At 38.6% G+C, this 20833-nt stretch overlaps 1 protein-coding gene across 1 annotated transcript in view; it reads right to left on the bottom strand.

Moving 5' to 3' along the window:
• Positions 1-2514: 2514 nt before the first annotated feature.
• Positions 2515-20833, bottom strand: part of dtx4.L (deltex 4, E3 ubiquitin ligase L homeolog) — a 34858-nt gene continuing 16539 nt past the window's right edge. Inside the window, exons 8-10 of the mRNA XM_018224770.1 lie at positions 18384-18545; positions 9456-9545; positions 2515-6139 (exon numbers count right to left, since the gene is read on the bottom strand). Of these exons, the coding sequence (XP_018080259.1) occupies positions 5927-6139; positions 9456-9545; positions 18384-18545 (465 nt within the window). The 3' untranslated portion in view covers positions 2515-5926. The remainder of the gene's footprint in view (positions 6140-9455; positions 9546-18383; positions 18546-20833) is intronic.

The following is a 20833-nucleotide window of genomic DNA, read 5'->3' as shown; positions in this document are numbered from 1 at the left end:
CAGTAGGTCAGTTTTTTCTGTCCTGCCTCCAGAGGTGAATCAAGACAAAACACAACGACATCTGCCCTGACAGTAGGGCCGCTAGAGAAAAGCACTCTCAGACACAGCAACATGGTTAGAGTGCTATGCACACACCTTGCAGCAGGCCAGCCTGGACTGCTAATCTCCTTCCCCCTCCAGCTTTACCAGCACAATCTCCTTCTGTAGAAGCTTATTCTTCCCTGAATGATTTAATGGGGTCCATAACTTAAAGTTGCTGGACTACCACTACTGGGTAACTACAAGGAATTAAAATTGACTTGTCACTATTACACAACACAAGTGCATTGCCTTTAGTCTAAAACAACATCCAGACTAAGAAGAAACAGTTCAAGTTAGAAATAGAAAAATTGAACAACCTAAAAAGTAAGCTCCGATGGAGTAAAATGCACATAGTGGCCCTACCTGACTCTACATAGAAAATGGATAGATACACTGGACTAGGAAACCTTCCCCTGCACATTTGTAGTTGAAATGGCACACTAAGTTCCCACTGCTGAATGCTCCATCACAGGGACTGTGAAGGAGCTGTAAAAAGAGCCCCATTGTGCACAATGGTACACCCATCACACTGTGCCTGTGCACACTGTAGGTCATCATCCTTCTCTAGGGGACACATTTGACTGGACAAATACTCCTATTTATTAAGCACCCAGGGCTGGGGTGGACCTGCCGTTCCTGGGTATTCTCTGGGTGTTTCTTTGCGGAAAGAAAGGGCACCCCGTTTGAGCTTGTTATGACTGACCATTATAGTCACTTTAATGTCTTACATAACATATCGGTAAACCTGCTTATAACCATTATCAACTTCTATATTCCACCTCCATCTAAATCATGGATTTTTTTTAAACCCACTCATTCCAATCCAGAATTCATAAGACATTGGTAACTTCTGATACCAACTCCGTCCTATAATCTATTCTTAACTTGAGCTTTTGTCCACAGACAAAGCTCAAGTTAAACAAGCAGAGATAAACTTAACATAAGTAAAACAGGTACATGCAAAAAACACCTTCCCAGAAAAAGCTACAGTGCGCTAATCTTGTCCGAATGCTTTTAAGAGGGAGGAAACTACTACCTGCTGGGCCTAATTGTGCTGTGAGTCACTCAACAATATTATCCAGAGCATCCAAAATGTGTGTCACTTAAAATACCAGATGATGTATTGATAGTTGGAGGTAGGTGGAAAAAACAATTTTAAAATCTGTACACAGTGAGTCTAACTACTCACTAGATAAAGCAATTGAAACACGGCAAACATATACACTCCACTCATCAAATATCCATTTAAATATGCATATAAGAGGAAGAATTATAGCATAGATTGTATTCTACTTGGACAACTTTGCAAATCCGAAGCAATCACGTCGGCGATTCGTATTCTTGCCGGCGGGAAGGCAGTGCAGGGAGATTAGTTGCCCAAAGTAGAGGAGATTTGTCTCCCCGTCTGCCACCACAGTTGCCTGCAGAGGAGGAGATTTGTCTCGGGCAACTAATCTCCTTATGTCATTGGCCTTAGGGAGAACGGTTATCTTGTTAATTAATTGTTCTGTTGATTGGATGTGGGAGGAAAAAGCAGGTTGACATCACTCCAACTTGCAGTGCAGCAGTAAAAACAGATATAAGTTTATCAAGGCACAAAGCTGAGGGTTAGCTCACACGAGGCGATTAGGGGAGATTTTGTCGCCTGGCGACTTATCGCATCGTCTTCTAGATGAAAAGTCGCCTGCGCTAAAGACGCACGGCGCAACGTTTTCCGAAGTCGCCCGGTTTCCTCGCGAGGCAACTTCAGGCGACTTCTGAAAACACAGCGCCGTATGTGCTTTTTCATTGTAGTGGATGGGAAGACACAAGGAGGCAATTCGGGGAGATTGTCGCTCAGAAGACGAGGCGCTTATTCACCAGGCGACAATCTCCATGAATCTCCTCGTGTGAACTAACCCTTAAGGTGGCCATAGACGTAACAATTACGATCTTTCTTTGAAAAGATCTATACAAAAAAGTTTGTTCGTTTCAATACACATGTAGAGCTCAATCATCAGATATACTAGTAGAAACAATAGAATTCTACCTGTATCTGACGATTCAGCACTAACAATGGCCGATGTTTGGGTGCCTTCAAAGGCATCCGATCAAAGTTTTCTGTCCAGCCCAATCAACGAGCCGACCAATATCGAAGTCTTCTGCCAATATTGGCATGTTTCCCATCAAACGCACCGAATATCGTACGAAAATTTGTTTCATACAATATTATCATTGCGTCTATGGCCACCATTAGTAAGTAAGGAAAGTAAGAAAATGGCTTGCCCTGTATCAAATTTCAAAATTAAATATATAAAAAAAAATTGTTTGCTCTGTACATTTTGGTACAGAATTCTACTCAAGGTGCATTATTAACTAATATGTTTAAAAAATAAAATGTTTCCAATCACAGGATCACTTTTAACTAGCAGAATAAGAAAGTATTAAAAAAAGTCCAGGTTTACACTTAATTTTATTTTGACCTTACCTATACCGTACAAAAATATTTAAATGCCAACAATCCTTACAAAATAATAACAAGTAACATTTCTAAGCTTTCAAATCTGTTTTCCAATATGGTCAGTCACATATAGTCCCCACCCCTAACCAAAAATGCCATACTGTAAATGCCTTTGAAACAAAGGAATTATTGTACTACATTACATTCTCTTTTTTTCAAGAGAAACAGCATAATAAATGTAACAGTGGTCAATAAATATACATTATATACAGGATAATAAACTGTTTTTTTTATCCTTTTGTATGTAATCACAAAGCATTTTACTTTTATTCCTTTTCTCATATCCTGAAATATTTCAATTATTGCGCTTCCAAAAATCACTTCATTTATTTTACTTCCTCTTCCCTTCTTGCTTTATTCTATTCTCCATTCACTTTTTCTTACTCTCCCCTTTAACTCACAACCAACCCTTTCTTAGCAGTACATTCTCTCTCTACATCGCCATTGTCAATCTTATTTTATTTATCCAATTCACAATCCCCTCCCTTTTTTTTGCAGGTAGAACCATACATGGACAGATTCTGGCTGCTTTTCTACTCTTGCAAACAAATTGACCCATGTATCAGGACAGGACAATATTGATTAGGAAAGTTGGGAAATCCCATTGTGTTGTATTGTATGGGCTCTTTACTGTATATAATACATGGCCTTGTGAACAAAGGATCATTAAGTCCATTTGTGCCAATATCTGTATCTGTCTCTGCATTTATTAGGTTAGCTAAATAAACACATATAAAAAAAGCAAAAGTCAACAATAATAAGAGCATATCTCCTGATGCCCATTACATAAATGCAATGTTGTTAAAATATTCACTTGTAACATGTTCCCTTTATCTTTTACAGAAAAAAACCCTGTTTTTATCCCTTTAACTGCCAGCAACATATACAATACAGTTTTTATTCACAATACATTTTCAGGTATAGTTAGTCGAGATAGTAATCCAACAGGTGTACACTGCTTTATAGATAACACAAATATTATACAGGGTGAATAAGAAAATATTACACAGGAAAAATAAAATACATGATTCGGTGATACAGAAAAACAGTTCATGGGGGAATACAATATATTTTGTTAACGCAAAAACTGTTTGCAAAAAAACGTTGGCAAAAACATTTGCAAAAACCATTGTGAAAGTTAGCAACCAAGATTTTGAGAACAAATGGCTTTTGCAAACATGCGTGATGTATGTAATAAAATGTCGCAATCTCAAAGCGTTAGATTTAACAAAACTCCAAAATAGGTCTTAATGCTAAACTTTCCTTAGCGATAATGAGTGATGTAATATTTGCCACAGAATGATTGTAAATTGTGAGCAGTGCTAAACATTTGCAAAAATTCGATTTTAAAGATTGCCTGCGATTTTAATTACACTCCCCCTTATATGTTGACAAAATTATCAAGCATATAATATAATGTAGCCATGTAAACAAAAAACATGAAAATAGCATTAACTTTAATGCATTAATTACATGTTGATAAACAATTACATTAATTATATTAAAGTTGATAAACATATCACCAAGTCTTTCCTTGGCTCCTTGATATGTATCACACTGCCTGCAATTGTACAATTGTTGTGTACATAACACAATGTAATATTTCCACAATGCCTGCAGAAATGTTTTGAGATTTATATCAAAATAATGTTTTTAATGAATCAAAGCCACTCAATGGCTTTTTCAACAATATTATATGTTTGGTTTTAAACAAATAAACCAAATACATTTCCATTTCACACTTCTCATAGAACAGAGAGAATTATTTGCAGATGAAACAAAGGCTAATGAGCTTTGCAAACATAAACAGAATATCACATCCACCTATACGTTCCACCTATGCATTTTGGAGACACAAAGGTATGATACCAGCATATCATTTAAGTGTTCCGAGAACACTTTCAAGCATACATTAATTTACATTTTGTTTTCAAGTAAAATGTTACTTGAAAACAAGAGTAAAAATTGCCACTTAGACACATACAGGTTGACTATGCTTTTTAAAAGTGGCAAACAGAGAATGGTGATGTAAACACCTTCTCCCCCTCACTTGTTGCTTGGTTTGCCACTTTGAAAGGCAGGTTGCTGCTGAGTTTGGCCATATAAATACAACACACACATTGCCAGCTTGGACTGCATTGATCTAGTACTAGGCGAGCACTTATGTAAAGCACTCAAATAAGGCAGCCATCAAACTGCATATATACAAGAGGTAAACCCAACAGCCAATAAAGTAATGGAGGTGGTGAGTTGGGGAAAAGCTAGAATAATAGATCATGTAATAGATCATGTACAGTGCAAAGTCAGCACAAAGGTTTTGTTTCCCCATAAAAGTATTGCTTTTTGAACCTGTGCACAAAATTATCTTTACATTTAAAAGTAACGCTCTAAAATACATTTCTACTAAATGTATTGTAATATTAAAATAAGAATTTGTTTTAATCTAAATTAACATGTGTGAGTAATGGGCTGATCAGTTTGTGATTTGATGATCACAATCACAAAAGTCTCATGAAAGACTAGATTTGGGAATTAAGGGGGTTATTTATCAAAGGTCAAGTTGTGTTTTCTCAAAACATTCAAGTTTTTGGAGGGTTGTTTCATTAAAAAAATAAACTCACATTTTTTGAGATTTATTATGCCTGAAGCTGCTAAAAGCCAGAATCCAAAAATACTCCAGCTAAAACCTGTCAAGGCAGTGGTCCCTTTTCAAGATGTTTTTTTGCCTTCATGATTTTCAGGCTTTTTACTGTGGTTTGTGCTTGAAAATTTCAAGGTATTCAAAGTTTTTAAGCCTATAAATTCAAGGTATTTGAGTTTTTTCCCTGATTGCGTTCAGTCCAGTTCTTTTGACATTTGGGGTTTTTCATAAATAAGCAAACATTAAAGTTGTGAGTTTATTCAAGGTAGAAAAAAAACTCACAAACTCGATCTTTGATAAATAATCCCCTACATTTTCAATCTTGGCTACAAAATAGTGGACAAATTGTTTCCAGGTTCTAAACAGCTATTTAGATTAATATCCAGATTTCTTTTTTTGGCCAGCATAGGTCTACTAAAAACCAAAATGACTAATAAGATTCGAAAAATCACATTTGCCATTGTTCAAATTTGCACCTACACTCCTGTACAAACAAATGTGTAGATGTACTGGAAACACCTATAAGGTTTTTCGTTAACTTGCTGTGTTTTTTATTGGGCAATAAAAGAACACACTTCAAAACCTATATGACAATACATATAAATATTACTTTATTCCGCATTAAAGCAGAAAACATTTTGCTTGATCGGTTAATGTAACCATGGTGAGCATATTTGATGCTCTGTTACACCTAGTGACTCAGGTCAATCTCCTGTCACACCCCAGTCTTGCAGCTGTCTTAAAACTCTATCCAGATATTGAGAGTCTGGAAAGCCCTTTCCTGTAAAGTTTGAGCCAAATTCTGTCTTGAGGGGAAATCTAGAGGTGGAAACAGAATCTGGTACTCCAGGCTCTTTTGATGGAATAACTGGGAAAAGGATGCGTCGTTCCCAGGCTTGAATGAGGAGACGCAGGACCTGTCATTAACAGAAAGCAGGAGGTTTAGAGAGAAGTAAAAATAAAATGAGTAATAAATGATAACCAATATAATGCAGTAAAAGCATTAGAGAAGAAACGAAAAGAGCAAATGGGCTTTATTCTTAGCATTTACTAGATAATTACTTAGAAATTAACACCTTTATCCATTCAAGTGAAAAGAGCATGAATTTTACACTTTTTTCCTAAATTTTGCACTTTTTTTGGTCAGGCCAATATGTAACAAAGCGAATTGCAATGAACTGAAAAAAATAATTTGATGTTTCTGTATATGTTTTGTGTTATAAATCTATTTTGAATAGATTGAATGAAGTGGATGAAAAATTAGAAAATTTGGTGTACTGCTCAAATGGAACCTGAGCACTAACAAACTAATGAAACATATCTCAAAAGAATGACAAACTGTATTTTTCTACTAGAAGAGTTTCACAAAAGTTCAACTTTTTATCTAACACAGTGATCCCCAACCAGGGGCTCATGAGCAACATGTTGGATGTTGCTCATAGTGGCCTCAAAACAGGTGCTTATTTTTGAATTCCTAGCTTGGATGCAAGTTTTGGTTGCAAAAAAACAGGTGTACTGCCAAAATGAGACTTCTGTAGGTTGACAGTGCACATTGGGGATACCAAATGGCCAATCACAGCACTTAATTGGCATCCACAAGAACATTTTTCTTGTTTATGTTGCTCCCCAAATCTGAATGTTGCTCACGGTAAATAAGGTTGGAGACCCCTAACCTAACAGATAGTTGATACAGAGAAGGGAAGAAAAACCTGAAACTGTCTCCAATTTATCTCTAAAGGGGCAATCAGACTAGTTCATGGAACAGCACTGTGATAATAAATATCAGTACCCATTTATTTGTGTTTGCTGAAAAGACATCCAAACCTTAAGCTTAAATGCAGTGTTTGTTAACCTTGACTCCTCAGGTATTACTGAACTCCTAGCATGTATTAACCTTTGATTATACAAAGAGTAATGATGGAAGTTGTAGTCCAACAACATCTGGGGACCCAAGTATACGAAACAGGGAGCTAATGTATGTGCAACTTCAGGGTTTTAATTCTACAACATTACAGATGCAGTGGTATCACTTTCGTAAAAAGGATGCTAGATTAAAGGGCATGTTAACACAAAATTTAAAACATAGTATAATAATTCTGTACATTGTTATGAACTTAATGGCATAAAATTGCTATATTTTGGGAATGAAAATACTTTATAAGTCCTCCAGAAATCAAGCTATTCTTTGTATGTATTTTAAGGAAGTTCCAACATGGCAGGTGGGATTTTGCAGCTGATAAACCTATGCGTTGTTCACTTTTCTGTTAACTTTTAGTATGTTGTAGGTCTACTTTTAGTACGATTTCCCATTATGATCTACATCCATAAAAGCTTTGTTAGCATTCTGCTCCATGGAAAATATTACTTCAGTATTAATTTATACATTTGATATAAAAGATTTATGCAAAAATCAACATTTAAACTATTTCTTATGTAACCATAGCATAATAAATATCTGAATGAAAATAATTAAATATGAGGGTAATTTAGACAAGCTGTTTGTTGACAGTGTCTTGATATCTACTGATCATCAGCTAAAGGTCTACTGGTATCTACCGATCTACCTTTTGGGGACCCCCGATGTAGGGAGTGATATTCTGAAACAATCTTCAATTGGTTTGCAATTTTTATTATTTGTGGTTTGTGAGTTATTTGGTTTTTGTATTCAGGAGCTCTCCAGTTTGCACTTTCTACAATCTGGTTGCTAGGGTCCAAATTTTTTCTAGTAACTATGAACTGATTTGAATAAAAGACTGGAATATAAATAGGTGAGTATAAAAATGAGTGAAAAATCGTAGCAAGAACAATACATGTTTAGCCTTATGGTTTTATGCGTAATAGATCTTGCCAGACTAACTTAATTTCTTTTTATGAGAAGGTAAGTAGAGACCTTGATTCTAGGATGGCAGTGGATGTGATTTACTTAGACTTTGCTAAAGTATTTGATACAGTGCCACACAAAAGTTACTGGTTAAATTAAGGAATGTTGGCCTGGAACATAGTATTTGTACCTGGATAGAGAACTGGCTAAAATTATAGACTACAAAGAGTGGTGGTAAATGGAACATTTTCTAATTGGACCAGTGTTGTTAGTGGAGTACCGCAGGGCTCTGTACTAGATCCCTTGCTTTTCAACTTGTTTATTAATGACCTGGAGGTGGGCATTGAAAGTACTGTTTCTATTTTTGCAGATGATACTAAATTGTGCAGAACTATAGGTTCCATGCAGGATGCTGCCACTTTGCAGAGTGATTTGTCTAAGTTGGAAAACTGGGCAGCAAACTGGAAAATGAGGTTCAATGTTGATAAGTGCAAGGTTATGCACTTTGGCAAAAATAATATAAATGCAAGTTATACACTAAATGGCAGTGTGTTGGGAGTTTCCTTAAATGAGAATGATCTAGGGGTTTTTGTAGATAACAAATATTCTAATTCTGGGCAGGGGACCTTTTTACCCATAAAGTGGATCACCGTACCAGAGGCCACCCCTTTACACTAGAAGAAAAGAACTTTCATTTGAAGCAACGAAGGGGGTTCTTCACAGTCAGGACAGTGAGGTTGTGGAATGCACTGCCAGGTGATGTTGTGATGGGTGATTCAGTTAATGCCTTTAAGAATGGCTTGGATGATTTTTTGGACAGACATAATATCAAAGGCTATTGTGATACTAAGCTCTATAGTTAGTATAGGTATGCCTATATAGAATTTATGTTAAAGTATGGAGGGGTGTGTATGGATGCTGGGTTTTCATTTGGAGGGGTTGAACTTGATGGATTTTGTCTTTTTTCAACCCAATTTAACTATATAACTATGTACAGAACATTTGTTTTTTTAGATGGGGTCAGTGACCCTGCACTTGAAAGCTGGAAGTCAGAAGAAAAAAGTCAATAATTAAAAGCTAAAAAATAAAGAAGACCAATTGAAAAGTTGCTTAGAATTGGTCATTCTATAACATACTAAATGTTAACTTAAAGGTGAACAACCCCTTTAACCTGGAAAGGTTGAAATACATATACGTTTTTTGGCATATACTTCTGTTCTAAAACGTATAATTCAACATAATGGCATAATGCTAACTAGTTTTGGTCAAAATTTCCCCTATATATTAACACAAGATTTACATTTAAATCTGTGGTATAGTTAAATATGTTATGGTTAATAGTGTAAAATGTTTTTCTGTACACAGACGAGGCAATCTTCGGATACATTTTTGAAATCTGGTATAAAACTTGCCTTCCTCCCTTTATCTGTGTTAGGGAAGTAACAGTGCAGAGGAAAATCAGGAGCTATGAACTTCATTCCGGGATTTGGTTGCCCTGGACCCTAAGGAACAAAAAGAGTTAGAGCCAGAATCAATCAGATATATGTAGATTGTAAGGTAAAAGTCAAGTCAATTGTAGGAGTATAGTAGTAATAGTATACCACCCTATGTGGCTTAATATAGGAGTAAAGAAGTTAATATGAAAGAAAAGAAAGGCCTTTAAAAACTACAAGTCTGTTGGGACAGAAGCTGCATTTAATGATTATAAACACTATAATAAATGTTGTAAATCCGCAACCCGGAAGGCAAAGAAAGGAAATGAAGAGTGCATTGCGGCAGAGGCTAAGACTAACCCCCAAATTTTTATTTAATACATTAATAGTAAAAAGATGCAGGTTGAGAGTGTTGCTCCATTATATAATGGTACCAGCATGGTTGTAACAGATACAGAAAAGGCAAATGTGCTAAATCAGTTCTTTTCTTCAGTGAATACAATATAGGAGTCTGAGTTCCCAGGCTCACTTCATAGCTGCACTGATGGCTCAGCTCAATCTAGTCAGTGGCTGACTCATGATATGATCCATAAAGCTTTAATAAAAATTATTGTGAAAAAGGCTCCAGGGCCTGATGGCATACATCCCCAAGTTCTAAGAGAGCTTAGTTCAGTTTTAGACCAACCCTATTTCTGATTTTCTCAGATTCACGTTCATCTGGTATGGTACCTATGGATTGGAGAAAAGCTGATGTCAATATTTCAATATTTAAAAAGGGATTACGATTTTAGCCTGGCAATTATAGTCCAGTAAATTTGCCATCTGTGATGGGCAAATTATTTGAAGGCTTATTATTGTTATTGACTTAGGGGAGGGTATTGTAAGTAATGTATCAGTGTTTGCAGATGACACAAAACTATCCAGCCCAATTAATTCCATCCAGAATGTGTCATCCTTGCAACAGGATGTTGACAAACTGGCAATCTGGGCAGCTAAGTGGCAAATGAGATTCAATATTCATAAATGTAAAGTCATGCACCTGGGATGTAAAAAATATCCAAGCCACTTATACCCTTAATGGGACTGCACTAGGCAAATCCATTATAGAGAAGGACCTTGGAGTCATTGTAGATGATTAACTTGGCTGTAGCAAGCAATGGCAGTCTGCAGCATCAAGGGTAAATAAGGGTTTTAAACTGTATTAAAAGGGGCATTGATTCTCGGCTGGAAGCGGTCATTCTTCCACTTTATAGAGCACAGGACATTATTGTATTAGAGAGGGTACAGAGAAGGGCAACTAAGATGGTAAAAGGTAAGGAAAATATTAGCTATGAAGAAAGACTGGCCAAATTGGGGATGTTCACACTGGAGAAGAGGCGTTTAAGGGGTGATAGGATAACTATGTATAAATATATAAGGGGATCATATAATAACCTCTCTAATGCTTTATTTACCAGTAGGTCTTTCCAGCTGACACAAAGTCACCTATTGTAAGGTTCCTGTAACCGCAGCGTGTTCTCGGCATTCTGCCGTCCGCGCGGGCGTCTTTGCGCGGGCGCGCGTCCGTTCAATTGCTTCACTCACTCAGGTGGTGAGAGAACTCCGGGGAGATTATCTGCATGTGCAGCAACAGTTGCAAGGTTTACAGATGTCTGCAATTCCTCCAGCCGCTTACACTTCTGGGCAGTCGGTAGCTGCCGCCGGAGAAGCGGCTTCTTCCTCTTCTTCCCATGAACCCAAGGTAGCTATGCCTGACAAGTTTTCTGGAGACCGAAAGACTTTTAGAACTTTCATTAATAGTTGCCGTCTTTTATTTACATTGAAACCACAGTCTCATGCTACTGATCAAGTCCGGGTGGGAGTCATGATTTCTCTGCTTCAGGGGCAGCCTCAAGCATGGGCTCATCGCCAACTGGAGCAGAACAGTCCTCTCTTAGCAACGACGGATTCCTTTATTCAAGCTCTGTCTAAGATTTATGAGGACCCTCACCAAATAGAAACAGCCGAGGCAACCCTACGAAACCTTCGCCAGCACCGTCACCCAGTGGAGGAGTATGTGGCCGAGTTTCGTTGTTGGGCCCCAGATACCCTCTGGAATGATAGAGCCCTTCGACATCAATTTCGTTTGGGACTATCCGACACCCTGAGGGATGAGTTGGCAAGGGTTGGTCTACCTTCTTCGCTGGAAGGAGTGATTTCCCTCGCTGTTCAGATTGACAAAAGGCTCAGGGAGAGGCGCCAAGAAAGAGGTGTCAGCTCTTCTTCTCCGGAATGGGTGCTTCCTACTGCTCCTCCTCCGGTCTTCCCAGTCTCTTCTCCTTCTGACCCAGAACCCATGCAACTCGGTGTGGTTCGTAAGACACTTTCAGCGGAAGAAAGACTTCGGCGCAGACGCCTAAATCTATGCCTATACTGTGGCCTGGCGGGGCATTTGCTTAAGAATTGTCCCACACGACCTGATGTTAAAGTTCCTTCGTCCCAGACGTATAAGTTGCCTTGCTTTCCATCACTGCAATCTTATATTCTACTTCACCTTTCGTTTCAGTGGAATCGAAGAAGAGTTGAAGTGGATGCCGTGGTGGATTCGGGAGCCTGTGGTTGCTTTATCAATCAGGCATTCGCAAGTCTTCATCTAATTCCACTCATTCCAAAGGTCCAGCCAGTTCCTGTCAAGATGTCGGATGGAAATTTTGTTTCTTCTGGACCGGTATCCTTGGAGACCCCTCATATGTTGACTTTTTCTGTTCAGGGGCATTTTGAGTTATTAAAATTTGATGTTATGGAAAATCTTCTCTTCCCTGTCATTCTTGGAATTCCTTGGTTAAGAAGTCACAATCCCTGTATTGATTGGCAGTCTGGGACACTTATTTTCAATTCTAACTACTGCCGTGAAAATTGTCTTCCATCCTCGCAAGTTTTAGGCCTTACCACTGTCGATGATGAAATTCTTCAGTTGGTCCCTCGTGTTTATCATGATTTTTCAGATGTCTTCAGCAAGAAAGCAGCAAATTCTCTTCCTCCTCACAGGAGTTACGATTGTCCTATCGATTTACTCCCCGGTGCAGCCATTCCTTTCGGAAGAATTTATCCTTTATCTGAACCTGAGCTGGCTACTTTAAAGGATTACATCGATGAAAACCTTGCTAAGGGTTTTATTCAACATTCCACTTCCCCAGCTGGAGCAGGCATCTTCTTTCGTTGAGAAAAAAGACCATTCTTTAAGACCATGCATCGATTTCCGAGAACTCAACAAAGTGACTGTCAAGAATCGTTACCCTTTACCCCTCATTCCTGATCTTTTTCAAAGACTTTGTTGTGCTAAGATCTTTTCAAAGTTTGATCTCAGAGGAGCCTATAACTTGGTTCATATTCGTGAGGGAGATGAATGGAAGACTGCTTTCCGTTCTCGTTATGGTCACTTTGAATATACCGTTATGCCGTTTGGTCTCTGCAACGCCCCTGCCACTTTTCAACACTTTGTCAACGACATCTTTCATGATTTGTTGGACCAATTCGTCATTGTTTATCTAGATGATATTTTAATTTTTTCTAATTCTTTGGAAGAACACCGTCTTCATGTGAAGGAAGTGTTATTGCGCCTTAGACAACATCAACTGTATGCCAAGGCCTCCAAATGTGAGTTTGAAAAGACCAGCATTGAATTTTTGGGCTTTTTAGTTTCCGACCAAGGTTTCAAGATGGATTCCAAGAAAGTCGAGGCAGTTGTTAACTGGCCCCCTCCTGTGGATCGTAAGGGCGTTCAACGCTTTGTAGGATTTGCCAATTTCTACAGAAGATTCATTAAAGGCTTTTCTACTATTATCAAGTCTCTCACCGATCTTACAAGCAATAAGATTAAATTTTTTTGGTCTCCTGCTGCTCAACAAGCTTTTGAGTGCCTAAAGAAGCTGTTTGTCTCTGCCCCTATTCTTGTTCATGCTGATGTATCCAAACCCTTTATTCTTGAAGTCGATGCCTCGGAGGTGGCCATTGGAGCAATTCTTTCCCAACGCACAGGTCCTAAGGATATTTTACACCCAGTAGCCTTCTTTTCTAAAAAATTGTCTCCTACTGAAAGGAATTATGACGTAGGGGATCGTGAACTGTTAGCCATTAAAGGGGCCTTGGAAGAATGGCGACATCTTTTGGAGGGGGCTGTGCATCCAATGATCATTTTTACTGACCATCAGAACCTGGAATATTTACGCACAGCAAAAAGATTAAATCCTCGTCAGGCAAGATGGGCACTTTTCTTCTCCCGTTTCCAATTTCATATCACATATAAGCCAGGTTCTAAGAATATGAAGGCGGATGCTCTTTCTAGAATTTTTCCTGTAGAAAAGAATAATTTGTTGCCCGACACAATTCTTCTGCCTGGGCATTTTTTACTGTTACAATCTTCTTTTATTGAAAGTTTAAGAAACACTCCTCAGTCTCTAGCAGATTATCCTGGGGTTAATGACTTGTCTCTTCAAGATAATCTTCTTTTACGAAACAACAAGCTGGTTGTCCCACCTAATCTTCGTCTAGAGGCTCTTAAACTTATTCATGACCATCCATTGGCTGGACATTCTGGGATTCGAAGATCTTTAGATTTGGCAAGACGATTTTTTTGGTGGCCTTCTTTAGTAAAGGAATGTGTCTCGTTTGTACGTTCCTGTGAGTCCTGTGCTAGGTCTAAACCATCTTGCAACAAACCTGTAGGGTTACTTCGCCCATTACCATTACCTGAGAGACCGTGGAGTTCTATTTCGATGGATTTCATTGTGGAACTTCCTCCTTCTAACAATTATAACACTATTTTTGTGGTAGTAGATCGTCTCACTAAGATGGCTCACTTTATCCCTCTTCTTCGGTTACCTTCGGCAGCAGTTACCGCAGAGGTGTTTATTAAAGAGATCGTGAGGTTACATGGTCTACCCAAAGAAGTTGTCTCCGATCGAGGGTCACAGTTCACTTCAAGGTTTTGGACTGCTTTATGTAAGTCTCTAGGTATTTCATTATCCCGGTCTTCTGCCTATCATCCACAGACTAACGGTCAAACCGAAAGAACCAATCAGACTCTAGAACAATATATTCGTACATTTTCTTCATATCTCCAAGATAATTGGATTTCACTTCTTCCTTGTGCAGAGTTCTGTTATAATAACTCAATACATTCTTCTACGGGTCAAACACCATTTTTCTCTAACGTGGGTTTCCATCTTATTATGTTTCCTGATATCTTGCCTGAAATAACTCTTCCTTCGCTTCAGGATCGCTTGGAATTTCTAAAACAGAACTCTGAGACCTTGAAGACACACATCAGCAAGGCCCAACAGAATTTTAAGATGTTCGCAGATCGAAGACGAGGAAAGGATCCTGAATTTAAGGTGGGTGATAGAGTTTGGCTCTCTACCTTGAATCTACACCTTTCTAACCCTTCTAAGAAGCTGGCTCCAAAATTTCTGGGACCCTTTTCTGTTAAAAGAGTTGTCAATCCTGTTTCGTTTGAACTTGATTTACCAAAATCTTTGAAGATTTATCCTGTGTTCCATTCTGCATTACTCAAGGGGTTTTTTCCTAATACTTTTCCTGGTCGTATTCCTCCTCCTCCTCCTGAGGTTTCTTGTCAAGGTGAAGCAGAATTTGAAGTTGAGAAGATCCTGAATTCGAGGCTTCGGCGCAGGATATTACAATACCTTGTCAAGTGGAAGGGATTTCCTAACGAAGAAAACTCCTGGGAACCAGTGGAGAATGTTCATGCTCCGAGGTTGGTGTCAGCTTTCCATAGGAGTCATCCAGAGAAGCCTGCTAAGGACGTCCTGAGGCCGCCCCTCAGGGGGGGGGCAATGTAAGGTTCCTGTAACCGCAGTGTGTTCTCGGCATTCTGCCGTCTGCGCGGGCGTCTTTGCGCGGGCGCGCGTCCGTTCATTCGGGCGCGCTAACACTGCGTCTTTACGCTTTGGCGCCAAACTTGTCCCTGTAAATAGACGTCAGCAAGAGCAAACAGTGCTTGGTGATTTTTCCCTTGCTTATACTCGTTTTTGTGTCTCCTGTTTACGCTTGGATTTGCTTTTCTCGTTACCAACCTCGGCCTGACTTTGGACTTCGATTCTCTTCTGCCTGCCTACCGACCCTCTGCCTGTTTATCGATACGATTATCTTCTGCCTGCCTCTGACCTCGGCCTGTCCCTGACTACGTTTGACTTGCTGCCTGCCTACTGACCCCTTGCCTGAAATTCGACCACGCTTTTGTATCTTGCACTCGTCTCATCGTGTCAAACCCGGCGAGCTGTACACTAACAGCAGTTTTAACTGCTCTTCCTACTCTAGTCTCCAAAAGAGCCTGACACCTATTCCATTTAGAAGAAAAGAGGTTGCGCCTAAATATTCAGAAGGAGTTTTTTTACAGTGAGAGCTGTGAAGATGTGGAATTCTCTCCCTGAATCAGTTGTACTGACTGATAAATTAGATAGCTTTAAGAAGGGGTTGGATGGCTGGTGTCAACAGTGAAAAGTCATATGCATGGTTTTCATTACTGGTCCCTATAAGCCCCCATAGTTTGGTAAATCTATGCATATTGGGCATCAAACTGTCCAGTAGCCCTTGGTACCTGATGCTATGTGAGAGATAAGATACTAGACAATGGAAGCTCTGATGCGATTTCCAGGTATTTCATCAAAACTGTAAATTTTGGGAAACATTGTCACAGTTTGGAGTAGAAAGTCAGTTACCCATTTTAGAATCAGCTGAATGCATACATTCCAAAAATATATGGTTTTGGGGGGTCAACATATCTGTTTGTGTTCTTACCCTGCAACATATATGGTAAATTTGTTGAATATTCAGTAGCTGAATTTACTTCCGGGAAGATTTGTATGCGCTATCTTCATTTTGCCAGATACTTTAGTAATCCTATGCACAATGGGAATCAAACTGGTAAGTGGACCCCTAGCACTCATATTTTAGGATATTTCTTGGTAACTAATGCTATGTGGGAGATACTGTAAGATGCTAAGAAGCTTTGAGGCAATTTTCAGCTATTCCATCAAAACTGAATTTTGGGAAAGTATCACAACTCAATAGTTTGGAGTAGAAAGACATGGTTAACCATTTTGGATTCAGCTGGATGTGTACTTTCCAAAAATATTTGGTTTTGGGGGGGTCAATTTTTTTTTTTTTGTGTCTTTACTACACAAATAATGCTGTAAATGTTATGATTATTCGGTAGTGACTTCCAGGACAAGTTGTATGCGCTAACTTCAATTTGGTCTCTCTAAACACCAGATACTGTGGTAATCCTATGCACAATGGGCATCAAACGGTAAAGTGGACCCCTGGCATTCATATTTGGGATGTTTTTTCAGTATGAACTTGCAAAATGAAAGTTTTGGTGTGATTTTTCTGAATTTAATAATTTTTTATAGAAACCACTAAGATCAGAAAAGCTTTGATGTTTTGGTAATTAGGAGAAGAAAGACATGGTCGCCCATTTTGGATTCAACAGCATCTGTATTTTTCAAATATATATGGTTTCATGGGGTGAACTAACTGTTCCAGGATTTATTGGCTTTGGAATCCAAAGTATTTATTGCTGGGAGTTTTTGATCTATAGATGTCAGAAATCTTCGTAAAACTATACACCTGTGGTATTGGCTAGTGATGAGCCAAGTTTCACTGCAAAAAGGACGCCCATATATTCCAATGGGTGAAAAAAAAATGTATGCGCCACACATAAAAAAAATTAAATTTGATGCCCATAGACTTCAATGTATTTTGGCAAATTTTCACCATTTCGCAAAGCAAAACGGGTCAGATTCGCACATCACTAGCAGCCACATTCGGAACACTTGAGGCTTTCCAAATCAGTTGAAATTTTTGTGCATAAAATAAAATTTCTGGTAGAAATCACTATATTGTCAAAAATGGCAATTTTTCAATTTTTTTGTATTCAGTGCTCTAAATCTTGTTCCAGAAGTGGAACGTTTAGATTTAGAAAGTTCAGGTTCTCCTGAAAAAAACCAAAAAAAAAAAACTATTTATAGTTTAAACTAGGTAAACTTATAATCCCTTACAGGTAATGCCCTTAAAATGAAAGAGGACAAAATGTTCAAAAAAACGTCTGGCGCTAAATGCAAATGAAATGAGAACTTCTACTGGCACTTAAAGGGTTAAACATTAAGGGCTACACTACATGGGAGATTTTGATCATATTTTGTGGATCCGATTGTATCTGATCTTGTCATGCAACACCATGCAACAGCACAAGATTTTACAGGAGCCTCCAAAATCTGATCCACATAACTATAATTTTAAATCAGATGGTATGTTTTGTTCATGCATTTATATCAGACATTCATTGTACTTCAACGAGAAAGTTGGTCAGGCACCACATCAGTTTAATTTCATTAGATGAAGACACAGCATGCAGTGTTCGCTTCAGACAGTCGTGTCACTGGACATTGGAACGGGCTGAAGAGAAAAGCTTAACTTTTTTGTAATGAAGCCACACTTTCCTGAGTACTGTCTGTTTCTTGACCTGCCCTTGAACTTCTGGACTGTTAACAGACTCTTGCTTCCTGTGTACTGAGCACCCTCAATGCATATATATATTTGAAGTTCAATTAGTACACTTATATTAGTTTGTGCTGAACATACTTTTTGTATATTAAATGTCTGTGGTTATTGCTATTTTTTGCATTGCACAAGAAAATTAAATCACTTTCACTTTATTTTGTTCTCAGTTTCTTTTTTGCAGAATCACTGAGTAGAAAGACAAATTACCACACAGTCCACAGAGAAGTGCACAATACATAATAATAAGCAATAAGTCATGAGCTTATACTGGTTTAAAAAGGGAAACTGTGTTGTGGGTTTAAGGCAAAAAACTATAAAATGTCTATTTCAAGCTTCTTTCATTCTTACCTGAATGCCAGGAGAGATGTGGTAAATAATGCGGATGGTTTGGCAGTCTGCGTGACCCGGAAGAGAGTACGGAATCAGATGGTAACACATTTTTCCAGGGGGTTGAGAACCAATTTTTGAACCATAGAGAGTTTGGCAAGATGGACATCTTAGCATTCCATCCTAAGAGTAATATAAAGACAATTATCCTCATAACTTACAATACAAAACATACAATATCCCTGTTTGTATTTATTGTTGTAGAGTGCAGGCATGAGGGCAACAATGACGTTACAGTAATGACTTTCTCCCTCTGCTGGTTCATTCGCATCTGTCACAAGAAACACTATTGTACACTTTCCCTTTATCATATTCCTGCAATTCCTCACTGTCACAGAATGCTGAAATCCCTGCCTACCGAATAGTTCTCTGAAATGCTAAATACACCCATCATGTTCCTGTGATTAAGCCAAATTGCAGTGAGTAATGTTAGTGAAGGGGGTTGCATTTCTGGGAGATTCGTCACCCAAGGTAGCACAGATTTAACTGTGAGTGCCAATTTTCTTACCCCCAATAACTTCCTGCCCACTGAAGCCTTATTACTGACCCTTACAACCACTCCCAGATCCCTGTTGCCTTTCTCGTTAACCCACAACAATTCCCTGCCTATTGGTGCTATGCTATTCTCCACCAGGCCCGGACTGGCAATCTGTTGGTTCTGGCAAACGCCAGAGGGACTGCTGTAAATTGCCATGGACAGTCACTATTGGGATGGTGAGTGGTTGTTAGGGCCTCTTTGTATCTGAAAAGCCAGGGATTATTTTGATTCGTAGTCTAGACCTATTCTCCACCCATTAACGCATTACCAACTGGGCCCCTTACCCTTTCATCCATTATCTGCACACAGAACCCTTCCAATAACACATGTTTTGTACCTCACCCTTCTAACACAACACCCTGCACAGTAGTTCCTTCTACCCTGCACCAATATGTGGCTGCCTCTGCCTTGCTTCTCCCTCCAATCTACTAAAATTCAATTTCCAGAACAGTTTGTTGCCCGCTGCTCATCCCCACAACACCCTGCTTATCCCATAACTCCCTACACAATACTGCTTCTCCCAATCTCACCAGCACCTGAGCAGCATCTTGATTCTCACCCCCACCAACACAGTGCCATGCCCATTGATGGCTCATAGTGACACATATTCTTCGAGTTGGCAAGTGAAACCTGCCTGATCCAAAAAAGGGAGGAATCTGTTCAACTCTACTTCATTCTGTGCTATGAGGTGTTAGAGCTAAGCACTAAGGTGCATCTATTCCATAAGCAATATATACAATATATATTTAGTCACTCCTGATGATTAGGTGCCCTAACAGAGATAGCTGCAGTAACTAATCCTGTAGTCAGGGGGTGAAGTTGCTGTTAAAGGATTTCAGCATTTCTAGTTACATTTCATCTTCATCAAACTAGACCCAGTATCATACTGAAACATTAAAGTCGTTTAAAATACTGGAAAATAACCAATCAATATGTTTTGATGTTGGTCTGCATCTGCTAATACAGGTGGGATCTTAGATGCCTCGTTACATGTAATTTCCATAATGAATCCATTAGGTCCACATTCAATCACGTGTGAGGTTTTGGGCAGGCTAAAGTCATACAACCTCTTACTTTTACACAGTAAACAGCAAATGGAAGACAGATACTTGGAGGGTTTCTGTGGTCCTAATGACAACTTCCATAATAATTAGCCCCACTTCACCTGTACTGTCAATTGTCTAGATCTGTGCTGTCCAGCTACAGACCTGAGGCTCCATATACTTCTTTGTATTACCTCATACATTTGATATAAGTCAGGTCACAAACCTGGTTAGTTAAATAGTCTTCCCATAACACAGATGGTTGTGGAACAATGATTTTCATTAAATGATATGTAGTCATACAGCAAGGGTAATTTATTTATATATGTTATATAATGTTCAAAAGGTCTGAGCTGGAGCAAGTAGTAGAATTTAAACAACTCTTCACAATGTAGTCACCAATAATTAAAAGGCTAATGTTGAGGAATATATCATTTTTAAACTTAAGGGGTAATATAGCCCCTTGTTCAGCATGAATTCAAAAAGATAATGGAACTCATGTTGTATAAGGTGTATAGTAACCCTTTAGAGGAGAAAAATAACGCTTGACCAAAATGTATGGCAACTAGGGGGCATCAGTATTAAAAAAAATCCTATGATCCAAATTGGCCACATCTCAACAGGTGAACTAGTCAAAAACGTAAATAACTTTTACATATAAAAGATAATATAGCTATATCTACATCTGATATGAATTCAGAATTAACACATTTGTGTGACAAAATGATCTCTTAATTCAATTCCTGACACTCAAAAACTTCCATGAGATATGTTTTTTTACATGTATTAATGCTAGTGATACTTTAAATGCTTTAAATTTTTCTTTATTG

This window comes from Xenopus laevis, chromosome 7L, assembly GCF_017654675.1.
Source record: "Xenopus laevis strain J_2021 chromosome 7L, Xenopus_laevis_v10.1, whole genome shotgun sequence".
Classification (NCBI taxonomy): domain Eukaryota; kingdom Metazoa; phylum Chordata; class Amphibia; order Anura; family Pipidae; genus Xenopus; species Xenopus laevis.
The sequence above is the reverse complement of the archived record's forward strand: the minus strand, read 5'-3'. Positions and strand labels throughout refer to the sequence as shown.